At 37.2% G+C, this 25,918-nt stretch overlaps 1 protein-coding gene across 5 annotated transcripts in view; it reads left to right on the top strand.

The window, feature by feature from the left end:
- The window catches only part of SCP2 (sterol carrier protein 2), a 124,336-nt gene that overhangs the window by 5,067 nt on the left and 93,351 nt on the right, over nucleotides 1–25,918 (top strand). For 3 of the 5 annotated variants that reach the window (XM_042951343.1, XM_042951344.1, XM_042951348.1), the window contains 5 exons: nucleotides 2,565–2,622; nucleotides 3,246–3,317; nucleotides 6,842–6,973; nucleotides 9,664–9,728; nucleotides 22,964–23,090. In XM_042951343.1, the coding sequence (XP_042807277.1) occupies nucleotides 2,565–2,622; nucleotides 3,246–3,317; nucleotides 6,842–6,973; nucleotides 9,664–9,728; nucleotides 22,964–23,090 (454 nt within the window). Of the gene's footprint in view, nucleotides 1–2,564; nucleotides 2,623–3,245; nucleotides 3,318–6,841; nucleotides 6,974–9,663; nucleotides 9,729–22,963; nucleotides 23,091–25,918 lie in introns of those variants that run through there. The other 2 variants (XM_042951346.1, XM_042951347.1) reach the window with 2 other exon arrangements.

Raw genomic sequence — 25,918 nt, forward strand, 5'->3', positions numbered from 1 at the left:
AAACTTGAAATCGAATAGAAAATATTTTATCAGTATAACAAGGATAAGTATTTCATGAAAATTTAGCTTCAATTATGTATGTATATGTGTCTACTGGGTTTGTTGTAATATGTATTTTTTGTGGCTTGCAGTCAAAATGTTTTGAAAGCCAGTTTTTTGTTAGCACCTCCACTGACCAGCAAACCACTCCACTTCATTTAGTTGGCCACCTAGTTTGGTAGATTTTCTTCTTTTATGTTTCTTAAATCTGTCTACTTTTTTCATCTTTTCTGCTGTTATCTTAATCAACTCTTACTTGGACTGTTTCAGGATCATTTGTCCTCACTGCCTCCTGCCTATTCCCTTCATTCATTTCTCCACATTACATCTATAATAATCTAAAATGCAGCTCTTCTCACCCCAGTCTCTCTCTTTTTTAAAAGATAAGGCTTTATTTTTCAAAGCAGTTTTAGGTTTACAGCAAAATTGAGCAGAAAGTATAGAGCTCCCATATGTTCCCTGCCCCCACACGTGCACAGCCTCACTCGCTATCAGTAATCTGCACCAGAATGGGGCATTTGTTATAATCAGTAAACCTAAACCGACACATCATTGTCACTCAGAGTCTATAGCTTACATTAGGGTTCCGTTGTGGTGTTGTATATTCTAGGTTTGCACAAATGTATAATGACATGTATCCATTGTAATATCATACAGAATATGGGGTGCCTGGGTGGCTCAGTTGGTTAAACATCTGACTTTGGCTCAGGTCATGATCTCATGGTCTGTGGGTTCGAGCCCTGTGTCTATGCTGTCAGCACAGAGCCTGGAGTCTGCTTCAGATTCTGTGTCTCCCTCTTTTTCTGCCCCTCCCTCGCTGTTACTCTCTCTCTCTCAAAAACTAAACAAACATTAAAAAAAAAATCATACAGAATAGTTTTATTGCCTTGAAAATCCTCTGTGCTCTGCCTGTTCATCCCTCTTTTCCCTCAACCTCTGACAACCACTAATCTCTACTATCTCCATAGTTTTGCCTTTTCCAGGATGTCATATAGTTGGAATCATACAGTCTGTAGGCTTTGCAGATTGACTTCTTCACTTAGTAACATGCATTTAAAATTCCTCCATGTCTTTTCTTTGTTTTTTTAAAGTTTATTCGTTTATTTTGAGAGAGAGAGAGAAAGAGAGAAAATGTATGCATGAGAGAGCACAAATGGGAGGGGAAGAGAGAGTGGGGAGAGAAAATCCCAAGCAGGCTCTGAACTATCAGGGCAGAGTCCAACAAGGAATTCTTCTCTGTGCCATGAACCGTGAGATCATGACCTGAGCCAAAGCCAGTATTTAGATGCTAACTGACTGAACCACCCAGGCACCACCCTCTGTGTCTTTTCATGACTTGATAGTCCATATCTTTTTAGTACTGAGTAGTGTTCCATGTGCCACAGTTTATGTATCTATTCACCTACTAAAGACATTTTGGTTACTTAACAAGTCTTGGCAGTTATTTAAAATTGCTATAAATGTGCCTGTGTGGGCTTTTGTTGTGGACATAAGTTTTCAACTCATTTGCATAAATACCAAGGATTGCTGGATTAATGTTAAGAGAAGGTTTAGTTTTATAAGAGACCACCAAGCTGTCTTCCAAAGTGGACATACCATTTTGCATTCCCACAAGCAATGAGACTTCCTATTGCTCTACATCCTTGTCAGCATTTGGTATTGTCAGTGTTTGGATTTTGGCCATTCTAATAGGTGTGTAGCAGTATCTCGTTGTTTTTTTTCCAGTTTCTTAAAAAAAAAAAATCCATTGTCTTCAGGATAAAGCTCAGATGTCAAAGGAATGCATATAACGTTCCCTGAGTTGGCTCCAGAGCCAGACTGTCTGAAGTTTCAGCTTCATTGCTTATTAGCTATGTGACCTTGGGCAAATTACTTAATCTCTCTATATACCCTAGTTTTCTTACTGTAAAGTGATGATAATAATAGTGACTACCTCTTAGGATTATTGTGAAGATTAAATGAGTTAATATATGTGAAGTGCTTAGCATAATGCATAACACAGTAAGTGCCCAATTAATGTTAGTGGTTACCATCATTTGGACCTAAGTTACTCTTCTGTACCTGTCACTTGCTGTAACTTATCTTGCACTTCAACTGCTGCAATATAAACTTGTTTATAGTACCTGGATTGAGCCAAATTCTCTCACTTCTAGACCTTTGCCCTAGAAGTTTTGTTTTCTTTGACTTGGCAAACTCCATCCTAAAAGACTTAATTTAAATGTCAGTTCCTCTGGGAAGCCTTTCTAATCCTCCCTCTGAACCTATGTAGTTTTCCCTCCCAAATTATTCTGTACTTATGGACACTGTAGTATAATTTTCTGTTTTCTGTTGGACTAGAAACTCCCCGAGTGCAAGGACTGTATATTATTTATTGTCAGAGTCCAGGAACATGATAGGTGCTCAGTATGTTAGGTGCTCAGTGTGTTTTTGTGTAAGCTAATAGATGAATGAATTTCTGCAGTGCTCTGTTGTGAGAAAAATCTAACTATATTTGCTTCTGTTATTATCTCCTTCTATATTTCTAGTTCCTAAAGCCTGGACTTGAGAATTCAAGAGACTATCCTGACTTGGCAAAAGAAGCAGGTAAAATAGAAAATTTAGGTATTTGAACATTGATGTTACTGTGTAGTCTATCTTGATTGTGGAACAACCTTGCAACCGTAAAAAGAATCCTGGGTCAAGGAGAAGAACCTATACAGATAATTGCTTACTGATTCATTAGGAAGGACAAAGGGCAAAGAGCTTGGGCTAATTTTTAGCTAGATAGCCAGGGCAAACAGTGGCCTTTGATTTTATGTACTATCCAACTGTTTAGTGTGACAGCAAAGGGCTCTGTGGGAGTCCCCCCTGCCCCCCAATAATGATATTCTTTCCAATTTTGCCCTTTAGAGGTACAGTGGAGCCACAGAGATGAGTAAGACAAGGACCTTGCCACTAAGGGGGTTTAAGATTTTGGGGTTTAATATATTTATAGTTAGTATATAAGTATCATAAAGGAGGTATGAAAAAGTGATGTAGTAGCTTAGAGGAAGAAATGGTTATTTCTCAATGGAGAGATCTGAGAGGATTTGATGAAGGTTTGTCATTTGAATTGAACATAGACTATTTGGAGGTAGATCTACTCTGGGAAAACTCTAAACTTAATTTTTACTCACCTAAAGCAAATACTCAAAGCACTATTTGATTAAACATTTTTGTTTTTATAGGCCAGAAGGCTTTATCTGATGCACAGATCCCTTATTCAGTAGTGGAACAGGCATGTGTTGGCTACGTTTATGGTATGTGCTAAACTATACATTCTAAAAGTGTTTCACCTAATATAGCAGCGACTTCATAAACAGTGCAGAGGCATTTGTAAATTTTAACCCTCAAAAATCAGAATTCAGAGTCTTATTCCTATCATTCCTAGATTTCCCTTATGTGTTAGCCTAGTTTAATATATGTCTTTGCCATTGTTTATTGCCAAAACAGGAGATAAATTAAAAAAAATTTGTTTATCTTTAAAAAACAAAAAATTGCCCATAGTTCTACCATATAAAGATACTGTTCAGAAGATAAATTTTTGTTCTTTGTTATTTTAAAATTTGTAAACATTTACTTTTTTGTATCCAATAAAATTTTTTATTAAACTTTTTTCTTTTCTTTTTATTTTTTTAATTTACATCCAAATTAGTTAGCATATAGTGCAACAATGATTTCAGGAGTAGATTTCTTAATGCCCCTTACCCATTTAGCCCATCCCCCCTCCCACACCCCCTTCAGTAACCCTCTGTTTGTTCTCCATATTTATGAGTCTCTTATGCTTTTGTTCCCCCTCCCTGTTTTTATATTATTTTTGCTTCCCTTCCTTTATGTTCATCTGTTTTGTCTCTTAAAGTCCTCATATGAATGAAGTCATATGGTATTTGTCTTTCTCTGACTGACTAATTTCACTTAGCATAATACCTTCTATTTCTATCCACGTAGTTGCAAATGGCAAGATTTCATTCTTTTTGATTGCCAAGTAATACTCCATTGTGTATATATACCACATCTTTATCCATTCCTCCATCGATGGACGTTTGGGCTCTTTCCATACTTTGGCTATGGTTGATAGTGCTGCTATAAACATTGGGGTGCATGTGTCCCTTTGAAACAGCATACCTATATCCCTTGGATAAATACCTAGTAGTGCAATTGCTGGGTCGTAGAGTAGTGCTCTTTTTAAATTTTTGAGGAACCTCCATACTGTGTTCCAGAGTGGCTGCGCCAGCTTGCATTCCCATATCAAACTTTTTCTAACTAGGAAAAGAATATACACTAATTATAACAAAAAAAGGAAACAGAAAAAGACAAGAAAAAATAAATCACCTGTAATCCCATTGTCCAGTTCAGAAATTATCACCATTAATTTTTGGTGTTATCCTTCAGTGAATATGAATGCATGTGAGTATGCATGCATATACAACTTTCTCTTCAAGAAAATTAGGTCCTGGGGCACCTGGCTGGCTTAGTCAGAAGTATGTGCAACTCTTGATCTCTGGATCGTGAGTTTGAGTCCAATATTAGGTGTAGAGGTTATTTAAATAAATAAAACTTAAAAAAGAAAAAAAATAATGAGGTCCTAGTATACATACTTTTTGGTAACCTACTTTTCTCATTTTAGTATTGCCTGTATTCTCCATTAAGTCTTCCTTTATGTTATCATTAACATTAAAAAAAAATTTTTTTTTTTTTACATTTATTTATTTTTGAGAGACAGAGTGAGACAAAGTGAGGGTGGGGGAGGGGCAGAGAGAGAGGGAGACATAGAATCTGAAACAGGCTCCAGGATCTGAGCTGTCAGCACAGAGCCCGACACGGGGCTCAAACTCACAGACCGCGAGATCATGACCTGAGCCGAAGTCAGACACTCAACCCACTGGGCCACCCAGGTGCCCCAGCATTTTTTCAATTAAGTTTTTTTTTTTTTTTTTTCTGGACTTGATGAAGTATTTACATGGTACAAAAATACCAAAGGTGGATGGTTATATAGTGGAAAATCTCACACTTATTCCTGTCTCCCTGTCTCATGGTTACCTTCACTTAGACATCCAGTTTCACTAATTTCTGGTGTATCTTTTCAGAAGTGATTTGTACATATACAAGTATGTGTGAGTGTGTAAGTTCCCCTTTCCCCTTTTGTTACATACATGGTAGCATAATATACACACTATTTTGTATCTTAAATTTTTTTTCTTTTTTACTTAGTAGTTCTTGGCTACTGTTCCAAATTGTATCATAAAGAGCTTCCTTGGTCTATTTTTTATGATAGCATAAAATTCCATTGAATAGATATATCATAATTTATTGAATCCATTGTCTTTCAATGGACATTTAGAATGTACCCAGTCTTTTTACAGCCTTTTTAATGATTGTATGATTTTCTAGTCTTTGGGATTTACTACAGTTTATTTAGTAGTAGTAATGATAGCCTGTTCTTGGACATTTTCTTTCTTTATTCATTCATTCATTCATGGGACATTTTAAATTTTTTCTGATTTCTAGTTATCATAAAAGGCTTTGGGGTGCCTGGGTGGCTCAGTCGGTTAAGTATTTGACTTCAGCTCAGGTCATGATCTCGCAGTTCAGGGGTTTGAGCCCCACATTGGGCTCTGTGCTGACAGCTCAGAGCCTGAAGCCTGCTTGGAGCCTGAAGCCTGCTTCCCAAACTTGTGTCTCCCTCTCTCTCTCTGCCCCTCCCCCGCTCACGCTCTGTCTCTCTCAGTCTCTCAATAATAAATGAACGTTAAAAAAAGTTTTTGAAAAAAGGCTATAGTAAGCATAACCCTAGGTGAGTCTGTGTGCATATCTGTGGTTATTTTTTTGAGATTTCAAGATACCAAGAGAATCCTCAAAGGGAAATTTACTAGATCAGAGAGATACACAATGTATTTATTGAAAAGGAGGTCCTGAACTTTGCTGTTTTCCCTGAAGACTTCTGAAGAGTCTGTACCTTCAGATGTTCCCATTACATTGCTCTAGCATGTCTGCCTTGGTGGCCGTGTTACTTGGCAAAGGGAGTCAAATGTGTATTCAGCTTGGATCACTATTTTTTTGTAATGACCTGCCTCGTAGGATCTTTTAAACTTTTTGAAGTTGTGGAACCTTTATATGAAGAGAAAAATCATAGCCTTTTAAAATTTTATTTTATTTTTTATTTCTATTTTTAAATTACTATTATTTTTTAATGTTTGTTTATTTTGAGAGAGAAAGATAGAGAACAAGCAGGGAAGGGGCAGAGAGAGGGAGACACAGAATCCCAAGCAGGCTACGCACTGTCAGCGCAGAGCCTGATGCCGGGCTTGAACTCACAAACTGAGATCATGACCCGAACTGAAATTAAGAGTCAGATGCTTAACCATCTGAGCCACCCAGGCTCCCTGAGAAAGTCATAGCCTTTTAATCAGATGGTATAGTTTTAAAGATTTGTAAAGAAGTATAAATGAAACATTGCTTCCTTTATCATGTAGCACTAGCCAGATTGAATTGTTCGCTATTACTTGGTCATTTCTCTACTTTCCTATTGTAACATGTAGAGAAAGTACATATCATACTGTGTTTTGAGGATTTTTCATATTTGGAGTGTAAATGATGCTTAATGCAAACCTTTTTCTGAGTAAGATGTTGGTTTATTTATTGTTCTGCCTGTGTTGTATGCTAGGCAAAGGCATAATACTGGAAAAAAAAAAAAAAACAACCGTACTGTGGTATTATGTTGCATTGCAGCTTCATAAATTCCCATGTTGTAGATATTATAGTTTTTGTTTCTTTTTCTGTACAGGTGAGTCTACCTGTGGGCAGAGGTCTATCTATCACAGTTTGGGACTGACTGGAATTCCTATAATTAACGTCAACAATAACTGTGCTACTGGTTCTACTGCTTTGTTTATGGCCCGGCAGCTGATACAGGGTGGTGAGGATTGTTTATTTGTCTACTGTACTTAAATAGACATGGGGCAATATCTATTGCCCTTTCATCATTTCTTTCTATGACCATCAGAGGGATTGATTGATTGATTGATTGATTTTTAAAGTTTGTTTATTTATTTTGAGAGAGAGAAAGCACAAGTAAGGGAGGGGCAGAGAGAGGGAAAGAGAGAGAAAATCCCAAACAGGCTCTGGGCCATCAGCACAGAGCCAGAGGTGGGGCTTAAACCCACAAACCATGAGATCATGACCTGAGCCAAAATCAAGAGTCATATGCTTAACGAGTTGAGCCACCCACGTGCCCCAGAGGGATTGCTTTTATAATGTGTATCTTTTTTTTTAATTATTTTTTTAAGTTTATTTATTTATTTTGAGAAAGAGAGAGAGTGTGCTTGTGCACATGCATGCCAGGGGTGGGGCAGAGAGAGAGAGAATCTCAAGTAGGCTCTGCGCTGTCAGCATGGAGCCCAACTCAGGGCACGATCTTGTGAACTGTGAGGTCATGACCTGAGCTGAAATCAAGGGTTGGATGCTTAACCAACTGAGCCACCCAGGCACCCCTATAATGTAGATCTTTTTAAAAAATAACAGCTGTAAGGGCATCTGGGTGGCTCAGTCGGTTGAGTGTCCAACGTTGTCTCAGGTCATGATTTCACGGTTTGTGAGTCTGAGCCTCTCATTGGGCTCGCTGCTATCAGCGCAGAGCCCACTTTGGATCCTCTGTCCCCCTCTGTCTCTGCCCCTCCCCTGCTCACACTCTCTCTCTCAAAAATAAAAATAAAAATAAAACATTAAAAAAATAAAAAATAATAATTTTATTGAGATCTAATTTATGTACCATAAGTTCACCTTTTGAAACTATACAATTAAGTGTGTTTTAGTATAATCACAGATTTCATGTAACCATCACCACTATCTAGCGTTTTAGAACATTTTTATCACCCCAAAAAGAAACCCTGAACCTATCAGCAGTCACTCTTCATTATCCCCTCTCCTAAACACCTGGTAACTACTAAGCTACTTTCTGTCTCTGGATTTACCTATTCTGAACATTAAATGAATGGAAGCATATAATACATAGCCTTTTGTGCCTTCTTTCATTTAGCATAATGTTTTCACAGTTCATCTGTGTTGTGGCATATATCCCTACTTCATTATATTTCATGACCAAATAATGTTCCATTGTATGGATAGACCACATTTTGTTTATCCAATTATCAATTAATGGCCATTGGATTGTTTCTATTTTTTGCCTATTATGAATAATGCTTCTATAAATATTTATGTACATTTTTTAGTGGCCATGTGTTTTTAGTTCTCTTGAGTATATATCGTATTCTATATTTCCACATATTCCAATGTATTTTATTAGGCCCTCTATTCTGTTCTGTTGGTTGATTGTTGATTATTGCTCTACTACTCCACTATTGTTTTTGTTTGTTTGTTTTGTTTTATATTTTTTTATTTTGAGTTTATTTATTTATTTTGAGAGAGTGAGAGAGCAAGAGCAGGGGAGGGGCAGAAAGAGAGGGAGAGAGAGAGAATCCCAAGGACTAACAGTGTTAGTGCAGAGCCCAGTGTGGGGCTTGAACCCATGAATGTGAGATCATGACCTGAGCTGAAGTCAAGAGTTAGATGCTTAACCAGCTGAGCCACCCAGGCACACCCCTGTTTGGTTTTGTTTTTTAGAGAGAAACAGAGAGAGTGCTCGAGTGGGAGAGAGGGGCAGAGGGAGAGAGTCTTAAGCAGGCTCCGCACTCAGGGCACTCAATGCAGAGCCTTACCTGGGGCTTGATTGCACAACCCTGGGATCATGACCTGAGCCCAAATCAAGAGTTGGATGCCCCACCAACTGAGCCACCCGAGTGCCCGTCCACTGTTATTTTAATTGTTGGAGCTTTAATGTCTTATTGTTTGATAATGCTTGAGTCCTCTGTGCCCCTCACTTTGTTAGGTTTCTTCTTTTTTTTTTTTTTTAAAGAAAAATTTTTGTAATTCTTATTTTGCTGTTCATTTGAACTTTAACATCATTTTTAAGGCATCCCCTCCCTCCAAAAATAATTCTGTTAAGATTTTAATCAGGATCCTTTAAAAAATTTTTAAATTTTATTTGTTTTAAAATTCAAAATTAGTTGTTTATGGGCGCCTGGGTGGCTCAGTTGGTTAAGTGTACGACTTTGGCTCAGGTCATGATCTGGCAGTTCATGAGTTCAAGTGCTGCATAAGGCTCTGTGGTGACAGCTCAGAGCCTGGAGCCTGCTTTGGATTCTGTGTCTTCCTCTCTGCCATGCCCCCATTCATGCAGCGCTCTCTCTCTCTCTGTCTCGTGTGCGTGCACACGCTCTCTCTGTCTCAAAAAATGAATAAACATTAAAAAATAATTAATAAAAACCCAAAATTGGTTGTTTATATTTGTTTTCACTGAACCATATTTCCATATTAATAAAAAGTTTTATTAGCATACAAATTATTTAGAATAAAAGGAAGAATTAAATACGTAATTTTTCCTCTTATCTGGAATCATATAAGAATTTACTCTAATTTTTCACTTATTAAACATTTTGTCAGATTATAGCATCTTTTTCAATTTTATATAAATTACTTAAAGTATTTAATGGTATTTGGTTAGGTGTCTTGAAATTTAATTTTTCCTAATGATTACATTTTTCTTTGAAGGTATGGCAGATTGTGTCTTGGCTCTTGGGTTTGAGAAGATGGAGAAGGGACCCCTTTTATCAAATGTGAGTCTTACTGTTACTCTGGAGTTGTTAATAGTACTGTGAGAAAACTTTGCTCATCTGACTACTATAAATAGAACCTGTTAATAAGCAACAGAAAGCATAATTTGGCATAGTTATTAAATGAGCTGATATATTCACAATCTGAAATGTGACATTGTATATGTATGCATAAATTCTGGTATTTTAGAACAGTAAAGAATCGGAGATAATTTGGCTCAACCTCTTTACTTTGTCAGTGATAAACCTGATGTTCAGAAATGTCAAATGATTGAATTTGAGGTGACTTACCTATTTAATTTGAAAGTCATTAATTCAAAAACTTAACAAATTGAAGAGGATTAATAAAGTGTGGGATTTCTGATTCTGGAAATGGGAAGCCAAATTATTTAAACCAGTTCTAGAGATGACAGTTAAAGTATTGGAATATAAAGAAAAAATCCTAAAGGCAAGGAAATGCTAAAGAGAGAGGAATTGCAGATGAATGCCAGAGAGTTTGAAGTATTTGAAGCACTTTCGCCTTGAATGCCTTTGATCAGGAAGCTGTGAGCTTTAATTTTTATGGTCCCCTGGAATGAAGAGGCAAGTAGTCCTCCCAAGATCAGAAGTTTAATACTCACTCTGCACATTAAACTGGGGCCCTGCGGGGATAAACCCTTTGGGTAAGGGCAAATCTAAAGAAAAACTGTCTTTTTTTCCTGTGAGAGTTGTCTTGGTACCGAGCGGAATAGGGGAGAAAAAAGAGAAGGAAAAAAACAAAAACAAAACACCAGAAAAACCTTTCACTGAAAAATCTTTCTTTGATATTCCTCATATGAGATTGCTACCAAAATTCTCATTATAGGACAGTTAGAGAAACCTCAAACCTTGAATTCAGTCTAAATTGGTTCCAGAATGGTAATTACCTAGGTACTTAACAGACACAAGTGTGAATTTTCTTTTGGAGGAAAGCATCTTCTTTTGGAGGCTTTGAGAACTCTTCAAATAATTATCTAAGACATGCAGTAATAACCAGGCATTAAAGAAACAGGGCACCATAATTGGAAATATTGTAAGAATATTGGAAACTGCAAAAAGGGACATGATAGGCATGAAAAAAAAGTAGAGTTTATAGAAAAGAAAAATAAAATGATTAAAAGTAAGAAATCAGAAGATAGGTTTGATAGCAGATTACACATGACTAAAAAGAGAATTAGTGAAACTGGACTAGGTTAGAAATAATTATTTAGTATACACTCTAAAGAGAAAAAAGATAAAGAGAGTTTAGATGATAGTGTGATAAGATATAATTATGTTTAATTGGAATTAGTGGAGAAGAAGTGGTGAGAGAAGATAAGGCTTGGGCATTTTGTTTATCTTCTCCAAAAACCAGTGTTTAGTTTTGTAATGCCCCGATTTCGAATCCGAGAGACCACCAAGGAGCCGATACCAATGCAAACGCACGAGGGTTGATTTGCAAGCTCGAGCTTGGGCCCAAGTTTACCTGACACAGCGGAGCAGGGACTTGGACCCCTAGGTTAAGAGGCGTAGCAGTTTTATAGGGGCCAATGGCCAATGAGATTGTAACACACAGAAAGTTGCATAGTGATGTTAGTCCACACACAGGTGGCCAATTGAATTACAATTTACCCTATAGTAAACTGTTTGAACTAGCCTATCACTCTGGTCAGAATTGGCACGCAAGTTTGGCGGGCAAAAGGCGGGGTTTACATTCTTTGGCGGTTAGGGGTTCCATATTCCTATATGAGCTGGTTTCCAGTAAGGGTGTGCTCTGCGGCTTGACTAGGGTGGGGGAGTGTCTTAAGCAATAAGTAGGTCATGTGGGGGTTATACATGAGATGGTGGGTGTAGCATAAAATGGAGTTAGTCTTGCTCTGCTTGTCCAGGGATAGGGGAGTTTTGTTAAATTCCTTGGGTCCCACAGTTACATCGATGTTTTCTATTTGATATTTTGTCTCATTTATTTCCACTCTGATCTTTGTTATGTTCTTCTTCTACTAACTTTGGGCTTAGTTCTTCTTTTTATTGTTCTTTGAGGTGTAAAGTTAGGGTTTTGTCATGTGGGGTTTTTTTTTTGTTTTTGTTTTTGGTTGTTTTGGAGATCTTTCTCATTTCTCTGTATAGGAGTTTATTACTATGAACTTCCCCCTCTTAGAACTGCTTTTGCTGCATCCCATAAGTTTTGGTTGTTTTATTTCCATTTTAATTCATCTTAAAAAAGATATTTTTTAATTTCTTTGTCCCATTGGTTGTTCAGTAGCATGTTGTTTAATCTCCACATATTTGTGCATTTTCTAGTTTTCTTCTAGTTTCATGCCATTATGGTTGGAAAAGATGCTTGATGATTTCAGTCTTGTTAAATTTATTAAGGGCCTACCACACGATTTATTCTGGAAAATGTTCCATGTACACCACAGAAGAATGTGTATTCTTTTGCTTTTGGATGGAATGTTCTGTATATGTCAGTTACGTCCATCTGGTCCAATGTTTCCTTATTGATTTTCTGTCTGACTAATCTATCTATTGATGAAAGTAGGGTATTAAAGTTCTATGTACAATTATTGAATGCTGTCTATCCCTCCCTTTAGGTCTGTTGACATTTGGTTTATATATTTAGGTGCTACTGTGTTGGGTGCATGAAAAATTACAAATGTTATGTCATCTTGTTAGATTGACCCCTTTATCATTAGATAGATGGTTTTGAGGTTTTAAACCTGACTTAAAATAATAAGACCAGACATAATTATACTTTAATAAGTATATCAACATGTGAATGTAGAGGAGAGCCAAAATGATTAAGCATTTTTCTTTAGATTGAATATTTGAATCTTATGTGTAATTAATAGAAGTGGATTTTAGTTTAATGACCTTCTTTGTCTCTTATTATAGCCTTTGTCTTAAAGTTTATTTTATCTGATATAAGTATAGTGACCTCAGCTTTCTTTTAGTTTTCATTTGAATAAAATATCTTTTCCATCCCTTTACTTTTTTAAAAAATATTTATTTATTTTGAGAGAGAATGAGTGAGCGTGTTCAAACATGCATATGTGAGTGGGGGAGAGGCTGAGAAAGAGGGAGAGAGAGACTCCTAAGCAGGCTTCGGGATGTCAGCATGGAGTCCAATGTGGGGCCTGATCTCAGGAACCATGAGATCAAAATCAAATGTCAGATGCTTAAGTGACTGAGCCCACCCAGGTGCCTCATGTATATAATTTAAGAAGCAATTACCCTTGAAAAAATATATATATATTAGAAATTGCCAGTACCTGGATGGCTTGTGCTGTTAGCACAGAGCCTGCTTGGGATTCTCTCCTCTCTCTGCCTCTTTTAACCCCCTTCAAAATAAATAAACTTAAAAAAAACAAACAAACAAAAACTAGAGTCATTGCTTTATTATTATTTTTTTTTTAGTTTTATTTAAGTAGTTTCTACACCCAACATCTAACTCATGACCTTGAGATCAAGAGTTGCATTCTCTGCCGACTGTACCAGCCAGGTGCCCCTAAAACTAGAATCATTGTTAGAAAATGAGTTGAAGATAACTTTTAGCCTATTCATCTAAGACTTATGAGGTCAATCTGATTCAATTCTTTCTGTTCAAACATTAAAGGACCTCTACCTCAAATTAAGTTAAATATATGTGACAGTATCTCTTAGTAACCACAGGCATTGAAATCAACAAGAGCTATTTCCCATTTTCATTAGAGAACATTTTAAGAAAGTAGGAGATGTTAGGTTGGGTCTTAAAGACGATAAGAGATAATAATTATATGAAATTTGTATATAATAAATATGGATAATTATAATAATATAATAAAGATAATTAAAGATAGGGAAGCATGAGATCTTTCTGGGTATGGGAGAAAACATCATGAGCTAAGTCATGGATGGTGGAATAAACATAATATAATATGTTCAGAGGCACTTGGCTGGCTTAGTCGGTAGAGCATGTGACTCTACAAGCCCAACATTGGCATGGAGCCTACAAAAAAAAGTAATTAATATAATATGTTTAGGGGATAGTTTGAAAAACTGGATTGGAGGGTGGCAACTGGAGAAGAGTATGAAATAAGATTAGGTGATGCCTAATGAGAGTACCTGATATTTATGACACATGAAAAATTGACTTTTTTTCTTAAGTAGTGAATGATAAGTATCTTGGTAACTTGTACTTGAAAATTACTAAAAACCACATCTAGATCTGGAGTTTTCTTTATGGGAAAGTTTTTAACCTTTTAAGTTTAGTAATTCAGTTTCTTTTTTTTTTTTTTAATTTTGTTTTTACATTTATTTATTTTTGAGAAACAGTGTGAGACAAAGCGTAAGCGGGGGAGGGGCAGAGAAGGAGACACAGAATCCGCAGCAAGCTCCAGGCTCTGAGCAAGTGGTCAGCACAGAGCCTGATGCGGGGCTCAAACCCACGAACTGTGAGATCATGACCTGAGCTGAAGTTGGATGCTCAACCAACTGAGCCACCCAGGCACCCCAGTAATTCAGTTTCTTTAGTAAATATATTACTATTTATGTCATTTTTTTTTTTTTTTGAGTGAGCTTTGATAATGCCTTTTAAGGAATTTGTCCATTTCATCTACATTGTTGAATTTATTGACAAAAAGTTGATCATGTTATTCCCATAGTATCTCTTTAAAGTAAGATCTTTATTTATTTTTTTTTTAAATGTTTATTTATTTTTGAGAGAGAGAGAGATTGAGAGAGCTGGGGAAGGGCAGAAAGAGAGGGAGACACAGAATCCACAGCAAGCTCCAGGCTCTGAGTTGTCAGCATAGAGCCTGATGTGGGGCTCAAACCCATGAACCGCAGATCATGACCTGAGCTGAAGCCATACGCTTAACCAACTGAGCCACTCAGGCATCTAAAATAGGATTTTTATTTATTTATTTATTTTTAAATGTTTATTTATTTTTTTGAGACAGAGAGAGGCAGAGCATGAATGGGGGAGGGTCACAGAGAGAGGGAGACACAGAATCCAAAGCAGGCTCCAGGCTCTGAACTGTCAGCACAGAGCCCGACGTGGGGCTTGAACTCATGGACCATGAGATCCTGACCTGAGCTGAAGTTGGACGCTTAACTGACTGAGCCACCCAGGTGCCCCTAAAATAGGATTTTTAGACGTGTCCTTGTTCTTCCTCTGATGTTGTTAGTCTTTGTCTTCTCTCTTTTTCCCATGATGAATAAAATAAAAGGTGTTTACCAATTTTATTGATCTTGTCAGAGTGCCAGCTTTTATTTTCATTGGTTTTTCTCTATTTTTTCTGTTTTCTGTTCCATTCTGTTAATTTCTATTTATTTCATTCTGCTCACTTTCTAGTTACATCTGCTATGATCCTTAATATTTCCTTTTTTTTACATTGGGTTTAACTTGCTCTTTATTTTTATAGTCTATAAAGTTGGAGGCTTAGGTCATTGCTTTTAAATCTGGCCTTTTTTCAAATGTAGGTATTTGATACTATACATTCTTTTAAAACACTGCTTAAGCAGCATACCGTAAATTAAAAAATTTTTTCTTAATGTTTATTTTTGAGAGAGAGAGAGAGTGGGAAAAAGGTAGAGAGAGAGGGAGACACAGAATCTGAAGCAGGCTCCAGGCTCCAAGCTGTCAGCACAGAGCCCAATGCAGAACTTGAACTCATGAAACACAAGATCATCACTTGAGCTGAAGTCGGATGCTTAACCGACTGAGCCACCCAGGAGCCCCCATACCATAAGTTTTTTTATATCATGCTTTTATTTTCATTTATTTCAAATTATTTTTAAATTTCAAAAAAAAAAAAGGGGGGGGTAAACCAGGAAACACTCTTAACTGTAGAGAACAAACTGATGGTTACCAGAGGGGAGGCGGGTGGGGAGGGGGGATGTTATGATGAGCATAACAAATGTTGTATGTAAGTGATGAATCACTAAATTCTGCAGCTGTAACTAATATTACACTGTATGTTAACTAACTGGAATCTAAATAAAAACTTGAAAACAAATTTTCCATTGTGATTTCTTCTCTCACCCATGTGTTAGAAGCATGTTGTTTAATTTTTAAATATTTAGGCATTTTTCAGATATCTTTCTGTTCTCTGTTTCTATTAAAAATTTTTTTTTAATGTTTATTAACTTTTGAAGGAGGGTGAGAGCACAAGCAGGGGAGGGGAAGAGAGAGATGGAGACTGAGGATCAGAAGCAGGTTTTACGCTGACAGCAGGAGCCTGATGCGGGGCTGGAACCATGATCCAACCGTGAGATCATGACCTGAGCCAAAATTTGATGCTTAACCATCCAGCCACCCAGGCACCAGGCCACCCACACACCCCTATTTGTTTCTATTTTAAATCTCTGTGGTCAGAGAATATACTTTGTATGATATGAATACTTTTTAATTACTGAGACTTACTTTTTGGCTCGGGATATGGTCTATTTTGATAAATAGTCTGTGCACTTTCATATGTATTCTGATGTTATTGGGTGGAGTGTTCTGTAAATGCTAAGTCATATTGGTTGTTAATATTGATCAAATCTTCATATCCTTACTGATTTTCCTGTCTACTTGTTCTATCAGTTATTCAGAGGGGAAGTATTGAGATCTTCTGCTAAATCTGTGGATTTGTCTATTCCTTTCAGTTCTATCAGTTTTTGTTTCATGTATTCAAGCTCTGATATTAGGTATACTAACATTTAGGATTGTTAGGTACTTGATAATTGACCCCTTCATCATTGTGAGATAATCCTCTTTATTGTAGTGTTCCTTGATCTTAGATCTATTTTGTCTGATATAAACATAGGCATTTCAGCTTTCTGTTGATTAGAATTAGAATAGTATATCTTTTCCCATCCTTTTTCCTATTTCTGTCTTTGTTTGAATTAGGCTTTTTAAAATTGAGGTGTAATTGAGATGCACAATTTTATTACTTTCAGGTGTACAACATAATGGTCCGATAGTTGCATATATTGTGAAATGATCACCACAATAAGTCTGGTTAGCGTTTGTCACCAAACTTAGTTACAAGACTTTTTTCTTATGATGAGAACTTTTAAGGACTTTTAAGATTTACAGTCTTAGCAACTTTTGAATATGCAGTAAAGTCTTATTGACTATAGTCACCATGATGTACATTATATCTCCATGACTTTTTAATAGATTTTATTTTTAAGTAAGCCCTACACCCAGCATGGGGTCTGAACTGACAACCCTGAGATCAAGAGTTGTATGCTCTACTGACTGAGCCAGCCAGGTTCCCCGCCACTGCCTCGGCCATGACTTTTTAATTTTATAACTGGAAGTTTGTACCTTTTGCCTACCCTCTGACAACTACCAATCTGTTCTCTGTATCTGTGAGCCGGTTGTTGTTGTTTTTTGAGAATCCACATGTAAGTGAGATCATATGGTATTTGTCATTCTCTGACTTATTGCACTTAGTTTTTCATAATGCATCAAGGTCCATCCATGTTGTCATAGATGGCAAGATTTCATTCTTCTTCTTCCTCCTCCTCCTCCTCCTCCTCCTCCTCCTCTTCCTCTTTCTCCTCCTCTTTCTCCTTTTCCTTCTCCTTCAAGTAATCTCTATACCCAACTTGGGGCTCAAACTCACAAGCCTGAGATCAAGAGTTTTATGCTCCACCAACTGAGCTAGCCAGGTACCCCATGATTTCATTCTTTTTTATGGATGAATAATATTCTATTATATGTATGTGCATGTATGTATATGTGTGTGTGTGTGTGTGTGTGTGTGTGTGTGTATATATATATATATACATATATATATATATATATGTATGTATATACGTGTGTGTGTATCTATATGTCTATATAGCCCTCATTGTCTTTATGCATTCATCTGTTGATGGGCACTTAGCACTTAGGTTGTTTCCATATCTTGGCTGTTGTAAATAATGCTGCAGTAAGCATGGGGGTGCATATATTTTTTGGAGTTAGTGTTTTTGTTTTCTTTTGATAAATACCCAGAAGTGGAACTGCTGAATCATATGGTATTTCTCTTTTTAATTTTTTGAGGAGCTGCTATACTGTTTTTCATAGTGGCTGAAATTTACATTTGCACCTGTAGTGCACAAAGGTTCCCTTTTTCTCCACATCCTTGCCAATACTTATTATTTCTTGTCTTTTTGATAATTGCCATTTTAACAGGTATGAGGTGATATATCAGTGTGGTTTTTGAATTAGATTTTTGTAGGCAACATATAGTTGGGTCTTGCTTTTTAACAATTTATCAGTCTCTTCTTTTTAACTGGGCTTTTTGTATCCTTTTTATTTAATGTGGCTATTGATATATAGGGTTTAAATTAATAGCTGAAACTAATACCTACTGGCTTCTACCAGCTTGCGAGACTCTTGCGTGATTGTGCACAACTCTTCTCATCTTTGCTTTCAGTGATTTAAATTGGCTGTAGTGGAAGTATTTACATCACAAAAATTGGCAAATACATCAGTTATGCCTCCCCGACCCTCATGAGCCTGTTAGTAAATGTTTACTTGGACAACATTAGTTTAAAAATTTTTTAATGTTTATTTATTTTTGAGAGAGAGTACAAGCAGAGGAGATGCAGAAACAGAGAGGCACAGACAGAATCCGAAGCAGGCTCCAGGTTCTGAGCTGTCAGCACAGGGCCCAACGTGGGGCTCAAACTCATGAACTGTGAGATCACGACCTGAGCCAAAGTCAGGCACTTACCTGACTAAGCCACCCAGAAGCCCCAAGGACAGCACTAGTTTAAATCTACTATCTTACTATCTTGCTATTTGTTTTTTTTTTTTTGTTTTTTTTTTTTTGTTCAATGTCTTCTTTTTCCCTTTTTCTCTTTGTTTTCTGCTAATTGAGTTTTTTTTTTTGTGTGTAATTTCACTTTAGTTTTTTTTTAGTTGGATTTTTTTTTTATTCTATAAAACTCTTGGAATACACTTTTTTAATTTATTTTTTAAATTTACATACAAGTTAGTTAGCTATAGTGCAACAATGATTTCAGGAGTAGATTCCTTAATGCCCCTTACCCATTTAGCCCATCCCCCACTCCCACAACCCCTCCAGCAACCCTCTGTTTGTTCTCCATATTTAAGAGTCTCTTATGTTTTTGTCCCCCTCCTTGTTTTTATATTGTTTTTGTGTCCCTTCCCGTATGTTCATATGTTGTATCTAAAAGTCCTCATATGAGTGAAGTCATATGATATTTGTCTGTCTCTGACTGACTCATTTCGCTTAGCATAATACCCTCTAGTTCCATCTACGTGGTTGCAAATGGCAAGATTTCTTTCTTTTTGATTGCTGAGTAATACTCCATTGTGTGTGTGTGTGTGTGTGTGTGTGTGTGTGTGTGTGTGTGTATGTGTGTGTTTGTGTATGTATATACCACATCTTCTGTATCCATTCATCCATCGATGGACATTTGGGCTCTTTCCATACTTTGGCTGTTGTTGATAGTGCTGCTATAAACATTGGGGTTCATGTGTCCCTTTGAAACAGCATACCTGTATCTCTTGGATAAATACCTAGTAGTGCAATTGCTGGGTCATAGGGTAGTTCTATTTTTAATTTTTTGAGGAACCTTCATACTGTGTTCCAGAGTGGCCGTACCAGTTTGCTTTCCCACCAGTAGTGCAAAAGAGATCCTCTTTCTCTGTATCCTCGTCAACATCTGTTGTTGCCTGAGTTGTTAATTTTTGTCATTCTGACAGGCGTGGGGTGGTATCTCATTGTGGTTTTGATTTGTATTTCCCTGGTGATGAGTGATGTTGAGCATTTTTTAATGTGTCAGTTGGCCATCCGCATGTCTTCTTTGGAAAAGTGTCTATTCATGTCTTTTGCCCATTTCTTCACTGGATTATTTTTTGGGTTTTTTGGGTGTGGAGTTTGATAAGTTCTTTATAGATTTTGGATACTAACCCTTTATCTGATATGTCATTTGCAAATATCTTTTCCCATTCTGTTGGTTGCCTTTGAGTTTTGTTGATTGTTTCCTTCGCTGTGCAGAAGCTTTTTATCCTGATGAGGCCCCAATAGTTCATTTTTGCTTTTGTTTCCCTTGCCTCCGGAGATGTGTTGAGTAAGAAGTTGTTGCAGCCAATATCATAGAGGTTTTTGCCTGCTTTCTCCTCGAGGATTTTGATGGCTTCCTGTCTTACATTTAGGTCTTTCATCCATTTTGAGTTTATTTTTGTGTATAGTGTAAGAAAGTGGTCCAGGTTCATTTTTCTGCATGTTGCTATCCATTTCAGAGCATGTGCACATATGTGTTCTCTGTCTGTCTCTTTTTGTCTCCAGTTCTCTTCTCTGTGAATTCTAGATGGCTTGGTCTCTTTGAGTTCTGAACTCTGTTTCTTCAACTTAGGAAGATTGCTGGACTTCATGTTACTCCTCCCTGTTCTTTCCAAGTAGCAATCTGGGGAAAATCATAATGCTCATCTTATTTGTTTTCCTTCTCTTAGCGATCTCTATGCTGTGCTTTATACTTGTACATTGAAAATTGTTGCTTTATATATTTTGTCCAAGCTTTTAGATGGTTAAGCTAGAAGGATAAATATGTTTTCTGTAATCCATCTTGTCTAGAAGCAGAAGTTATATATCATTGTTTTAATTAGCACCCCTTTTTTACTTAGCAGTGAACATTTTCTCTTTAAAAAAATTTTTTTTTAATTTTATTTTTTATTTTTAAAAATTTACATCCAAATTATTTAGCACATAGTGCAACCAATAATTTCAGGAGTAGATTCCTTAGTGCCCCTTACCCATTTAGCCCATCCCCCCTCCCACAACCCCTCCAGCAACCCTCTCTTTGTTTTCCATATTTAAGAGTCTCTTATGTTTTAAAAAAAAAAAATTTTTTTTTAATGTTTATTTTTGAGACAGAGAGAGACAGAGCATGAATGGGGGAGGGGCAGAGAGAGAGGGAGACACAGAATCGGAAGCAGGCTCCAGGCTCTGAGCCATCAGCCCAGAGCCTGACGCGGGGCTCGAACTCACGAACCATGAGATCGTGACCTGAGCTGAAGTCGGACGCTCAACCGACTGAGCCACCCAGGCGCCCCAAGAGTCTCTTATGTTTTATCTCCCTCCCTGTTTTTATATTATTTTGCTTCCCTTCCCTTATATTCATCTGTTCTGTGTCTTAAAGTCCTCATATGAGTGAAGTCATATGATACTTGTCTTTCTCTGACTAATTTCACTTAGCATAATACCTTCTAGTTCCATCCACGTAGTTGTAAATGGCAAGATTTCATTCTTTTTGATGCCGAGTAATACTCTATTGTATATATATATATACCACATTTTCTTTATCCATTCATCCATCGATGGACATTTGGCCTCTTTCCATACTCTGGCTGTTGTTGATAGTGCTGCTATAAACATTGGGGTGCATGTGCCCCTTTGAAACAGCACACCTGTATTCCTTGCATAAATGCCTAGTAGTGCAATTGCTGAGTCGTAGGGTAGTTCTATTTTTAATTTTTTGAGGAACTTTCATACTGTTTTCCAGAGAGGCTGCACCAGCTTGCATTCCCAAAAAACTTTTTTTTCTTAATGTTTATTTTTGAGAGGGAGAGAGAGAGAGGGTGCAGGGGAGGAGCAGAGAGGGAGAAAGAGAATCCAAAGTGGACTCTGTGCTGACAGCAGAGAACCTGATGTGGGGCTTGAACTCATGAACCATGAGATCATGACCTGAGCTGAAGTCAGATGCTTAACTGACTGAGCCATCCAGGGACCCCTTCTCTTTGTTTTTAAAATTTCTTTAGAACTCTTATTTTTAAGATTTCTGTGTTCAGAGATTCACACGACCCATTTCTATCAAAATATCATTTGGATTGTCAAGTGTTTATCATATCTAACTAAATAATTTTCTTTCTTTAGGCCTATATTTTTTCTTTTATTTCTCAATGTTTATTTTTGAAAGAGAGAGAGACAGAGCATGAGCAGGGAGGGGCAGAGAGAGAGGGAGAGGGAGACACAGACTCCGAAGCAGGCTTCAGGCTCTGAGATGTCAGCACGGAGCCTGATGTGGGGCTCAAACCCACAGACCGCGAGATCATGACCTGAGCCGAAGTCAGATGCTTAACCCACTGAGCCACCCAGGCACCCCTATATTTTCTTAATCAAAGAGAAGGGCTTAACAGTATTCCCTCTGGAACTCCTTGTGGACCAAAAAATAATCCTCATTTATTCATTCAACAATTATAGAATGTTTGCTGTGTGGCAGGCCATATGCTAGTCATTGGGTGTATGTGCAAAGGTGTATGAAAAAAGATTCCTGCCTTCAGGGAGTTCATGAACCGTGAGATCGTGACCTGAGCGTCTAGCAGGGAAACTGAGAAGAAAATATTTCCCTTTGTGAAATATTTGTGGTAGTAACTATGTTCTTATACTGTAGAACTAGGAAACAAAAGTGATTACACTCTCTGAGGTGATTACACTCTTTATCTTAGTCCTAATTCACTTCTTTTCTCAAAAACCCAAGCATGCTTCTGCCTTAAGATCTTTTTGGTTGCTGTTCTCTCTGCCTAGAATGCTCCTTTCCCAAGGTTACCCAAATAACTTACTCCTTACTGCTTCACATTCTTGCTCAAATACTGTTTTGTCAATGAGACCTTCCTTGTCTATTGTGTATAAAATAGCACTTCCTAGGGGTGCCTTGTGGCTCAGATGGTTGAGTGTCTGGCTTCGGCTCAGGTGACAATCTCACTGTTTGTGAGTTTGAGCCCCGCATTGGGGTCTATGCTGACAGCTCAGAGCCTGGAGCCTGCTTCGGATTCTGTGTCTCCCTCTCTCTCTGCTCCTCCCCTGCTCACCCCGCTCACACTCTGTCTCTCTCAAAAATAAATAAAACAAACAAAAAATCAAAGTAACACTTCCTATGTTCAGTTTTATCCCCTTACTTGAATTTGTTCTTCTTTATAGCATTGTTATTTATATTTTAATTTAGTTTTATCTTCATCACCTTTTGTCCCCTCCCTGCCTCAGTTGTAAATGCCAGATGAGCAGAGCATACTACCTTGAGTAGTATGGGTGCATATTGGATTCTTTATAAATACTTCATGAAAAAATTAACACCTCACTTGATTATTTTTCCTTTCCATGTTTCCCTGCAAAGTATTTCCTGACTGACTTTATTCACATTGCTTATTTTTGGTTTACTATGGCTTAAAATAAGCAGATGTCTTAATTAACACTGTAATAGTTGAAAGAGACACTTAGCATGTCAAGTACTTATTTCTTTCTCCCCTCTCTTAGACTTCACAAAGGACCAATCCAATTGATAAGCATCTTGAGGTCCTGATAAAAAAATATGGATTGTGTGCCAAACCAGTTGCTCCTCAGATGTTTGGGTTTGCTGGAAAAGAGCACATGGAAAAATATGGTATGTTAAAAATATTTTAAGGCCTATTGATAGTTATATGCATGTGAAGAGAAACAATAGGAATTTATTTAGGAACTGTGGAAAATATCAGGATCTATAAAATATAAAGTGGTTTTTGAATTAAATTGAATAATTCATGTAGGATTTAATTGTAGAGAAGGTATTTATGTATAGGATATCATATGGGAGGTACCTAGAATGTTCCATACCAAGAAATTGAAATAGGAAAAGTAACATAAATCTTGTCCCCTATAATCATGAATTATAAATTGAGGTGTATCCGTTCTGAATATGACGAGACTTAAAGCTTGCTCTTGGTAATAGGTTTATATAGCCAAATTTTATTCTTAGTGCTTGAATTCATCAAGAGTCCATCATTGGTCATTTGTAATGTTTTATGAGGTTTAAATTTCATAGTTGATTTGCATTTTGTAGGTAAACATCCTAATTTTTTGACTGATAATCAGTGATTGGCTTGCCTTAACCAGTTAGTTAAAGCATGGGATAGTACAGATAGGATTTTTTTTTTTTTAATTTTTTAACGTTTTATTTTTTATTTTTGAGACAGAGAGAGACAGAGCATGAATGGGGGAGGGGCAGAGAGAGAGGGAGACACAGAATCTGAAGCAGGCTCCAGGCTCTGAGCCATCAGCCCAGAGCCCTACGCGGGGCTCGAACTCACAGACTGCGAGATCGTGACCTGAGCTGAAGTCCGACTGAGCCACCCAGGCGCCCCTAGGATTTTTTTTTTTTTTTAATTGTATGACCCTGAACCGGTGCCTTGCTATGTACTATGAGATAAGAAAGTAAGTAATCCTACATGAAGTTCAGCTTTCTTATTCTTTGCAGGAAAAATATCCCAGGTTGTTTGATAGCCAAAATCAAATAATTAGAAAGGAAAAAAATTTTCAAGGAAGAATGGTGGGAAGAACATTGCCAGTTTTTGGCCATGAGAAGTTTGTTTGTTTGTTTGTTTATTTATTTATTTATTTATTTATTTATTTATTTTTATTAAAAAAATTTTTTTTAATGTTGACTCATTTCTGAGACACAGACAGAGCATGAGCAGGGGAGGGGTAGAGAGAAAGAGAGACACAGAATCCAAAGCAGGCTCCAGGCTCTGAGCTGTCAGCACAGAGCCCAACATGGGGCTCGAACTCACAAACTCCAAGATCATGACCTGAGCCGAAGGCAGACGCTCAACCTAGTGAGCCACCCAGGCACCCTGAGAATTTTCTTTCTTAATGCTATTTCCTGCATTTTAAAACTCAGTCTGTTCCATTCTGGCTTCCCTCCTTTCGCAAGGCTACTATTGAGCACCATGTTGCCATATCTAGTAAATATTTTTTAATCCTAATTTAAAGACCTTAACACCATTAATCCCTTTTGACTACTTCCTTCTTGAAACATACTCTTCTCTAGGCTTTTGTGACACCCCATTCTCCTGGTTTTCCTTACCTCTTTGGCTATTCCTTATCTATTTCTTTTTCAATTAAATAATTCATTTAAAATATTATTTGGGCTGTCATTATATTCTAGGCACTGCTCTAGGCATTGGATACATCGGTATATCAGTTTGCTATTGCTTTGTAATAAACCATGCCAAAACTCAGTGATTTTAAACAATGATTATTTTTTACAAGTTAGTAGATTGACTAGGAATCAGTTCATCTAAGCTGAACTCAGCTTTTCTTGTTTGGGTTAATCATATGACTGTAGGATGACTGGAGGCTCTGTTCTACTCTTGTTTGACTGGGTCATATATCTTTCTTCCTCCTGGGACCAGAGAGCCAGCCCTGGCATGTCCTTTTCATGGTGACAGCAGGAGGACAAGAGAGTAATCTGCAGCACGTAAAGCCTTGTGAGACTTCAGCTGTTGACCAAAGCAAGTTATATTGCAAACTTGGAATCAAGGGATAGGGAAATACATTCCACTTCTTTTGTTGTAGGAAACTGCAAAGTCAGACCTCAAAGGACATTTAAGAGGGAAAAAGAATTAAGTATATTAGTGTATTCATTCATAAGCTATAAATAAACAGATGAAATATGAAGTCTTTGCTTAAATTTCTAGTATGGGAGAGATATTAACACATGAAAAAAATGAAGATAATTTCAGGTAATTATTAGTCTTGTGAAGAAAAAAAACAAGGGTGGGATGAGGAAGGCAAACTTAGGGCAGTCAGTGATGGCTTCTATACTTACATAACCAGGTGGCATCTTGGATATCTGCTTGTATATTTAATAGACATCTCAATTTAACATGTTCAAATGCAAACTCTTCTCTTCTCCCATAATTTTAAACTTGTTCCTCCTCTAGTTTTCCTCATCTCAGTAAGTGGCACTTCCATTTATTCAGATGTTCAAGGCAGAAACATGAGTCATCTTTGACACTTCTCCCTTCTTATTCTTCTTATTCCAGTCCCTCCAGTCCCATTATGTCCTATCATTTCTACCTGCAGACTCTAAAACAAAGACTCCAGACTCCTTCCAGTTCCTTTTATTACCACAGCTCTTAACCCTAGACCAGAGTTTTTCAAACTGTGGGTTGTGACCTGCTAGGAAATGATGGGATCAGCTTAGCGGGTTGAACCCAGCATTTTTTAAAAATCAAAAATTTGTCATTGATGGGTATTATAACTCAATACAGAGAAGTACACAAAACATAAATATACAGGTGGTGCATGGGTGGCTCAGTTGCTTAAGCAACTTGATTTTGGCTCAGGTCCTAATCTCACAGTTGTGAAATCAGACCCCAAGTTGGGCTCTGTGTTGAGTGTGCAGCCTGCTTGGGATTCTCTCTCTTTCCTCTCTCTGTCCCTCCCCTGCTC

The sequence above is a fragment of the Panthera leo genome, chromosome C1 (assembly GCF_018350215.1).
Source record: "Panthera leo isolate Ple1 chromosome C1, P.leo_Ple1_pat1.1, whole genome shotgun sequence".
In the NCBI taxonomy this organism is placed as follows: domain Eukaryota; kingdom Metazoa; phylum Chordata; class Mammalia; order Carnivora; family Felidae; genus Panthera; species Panthera leo.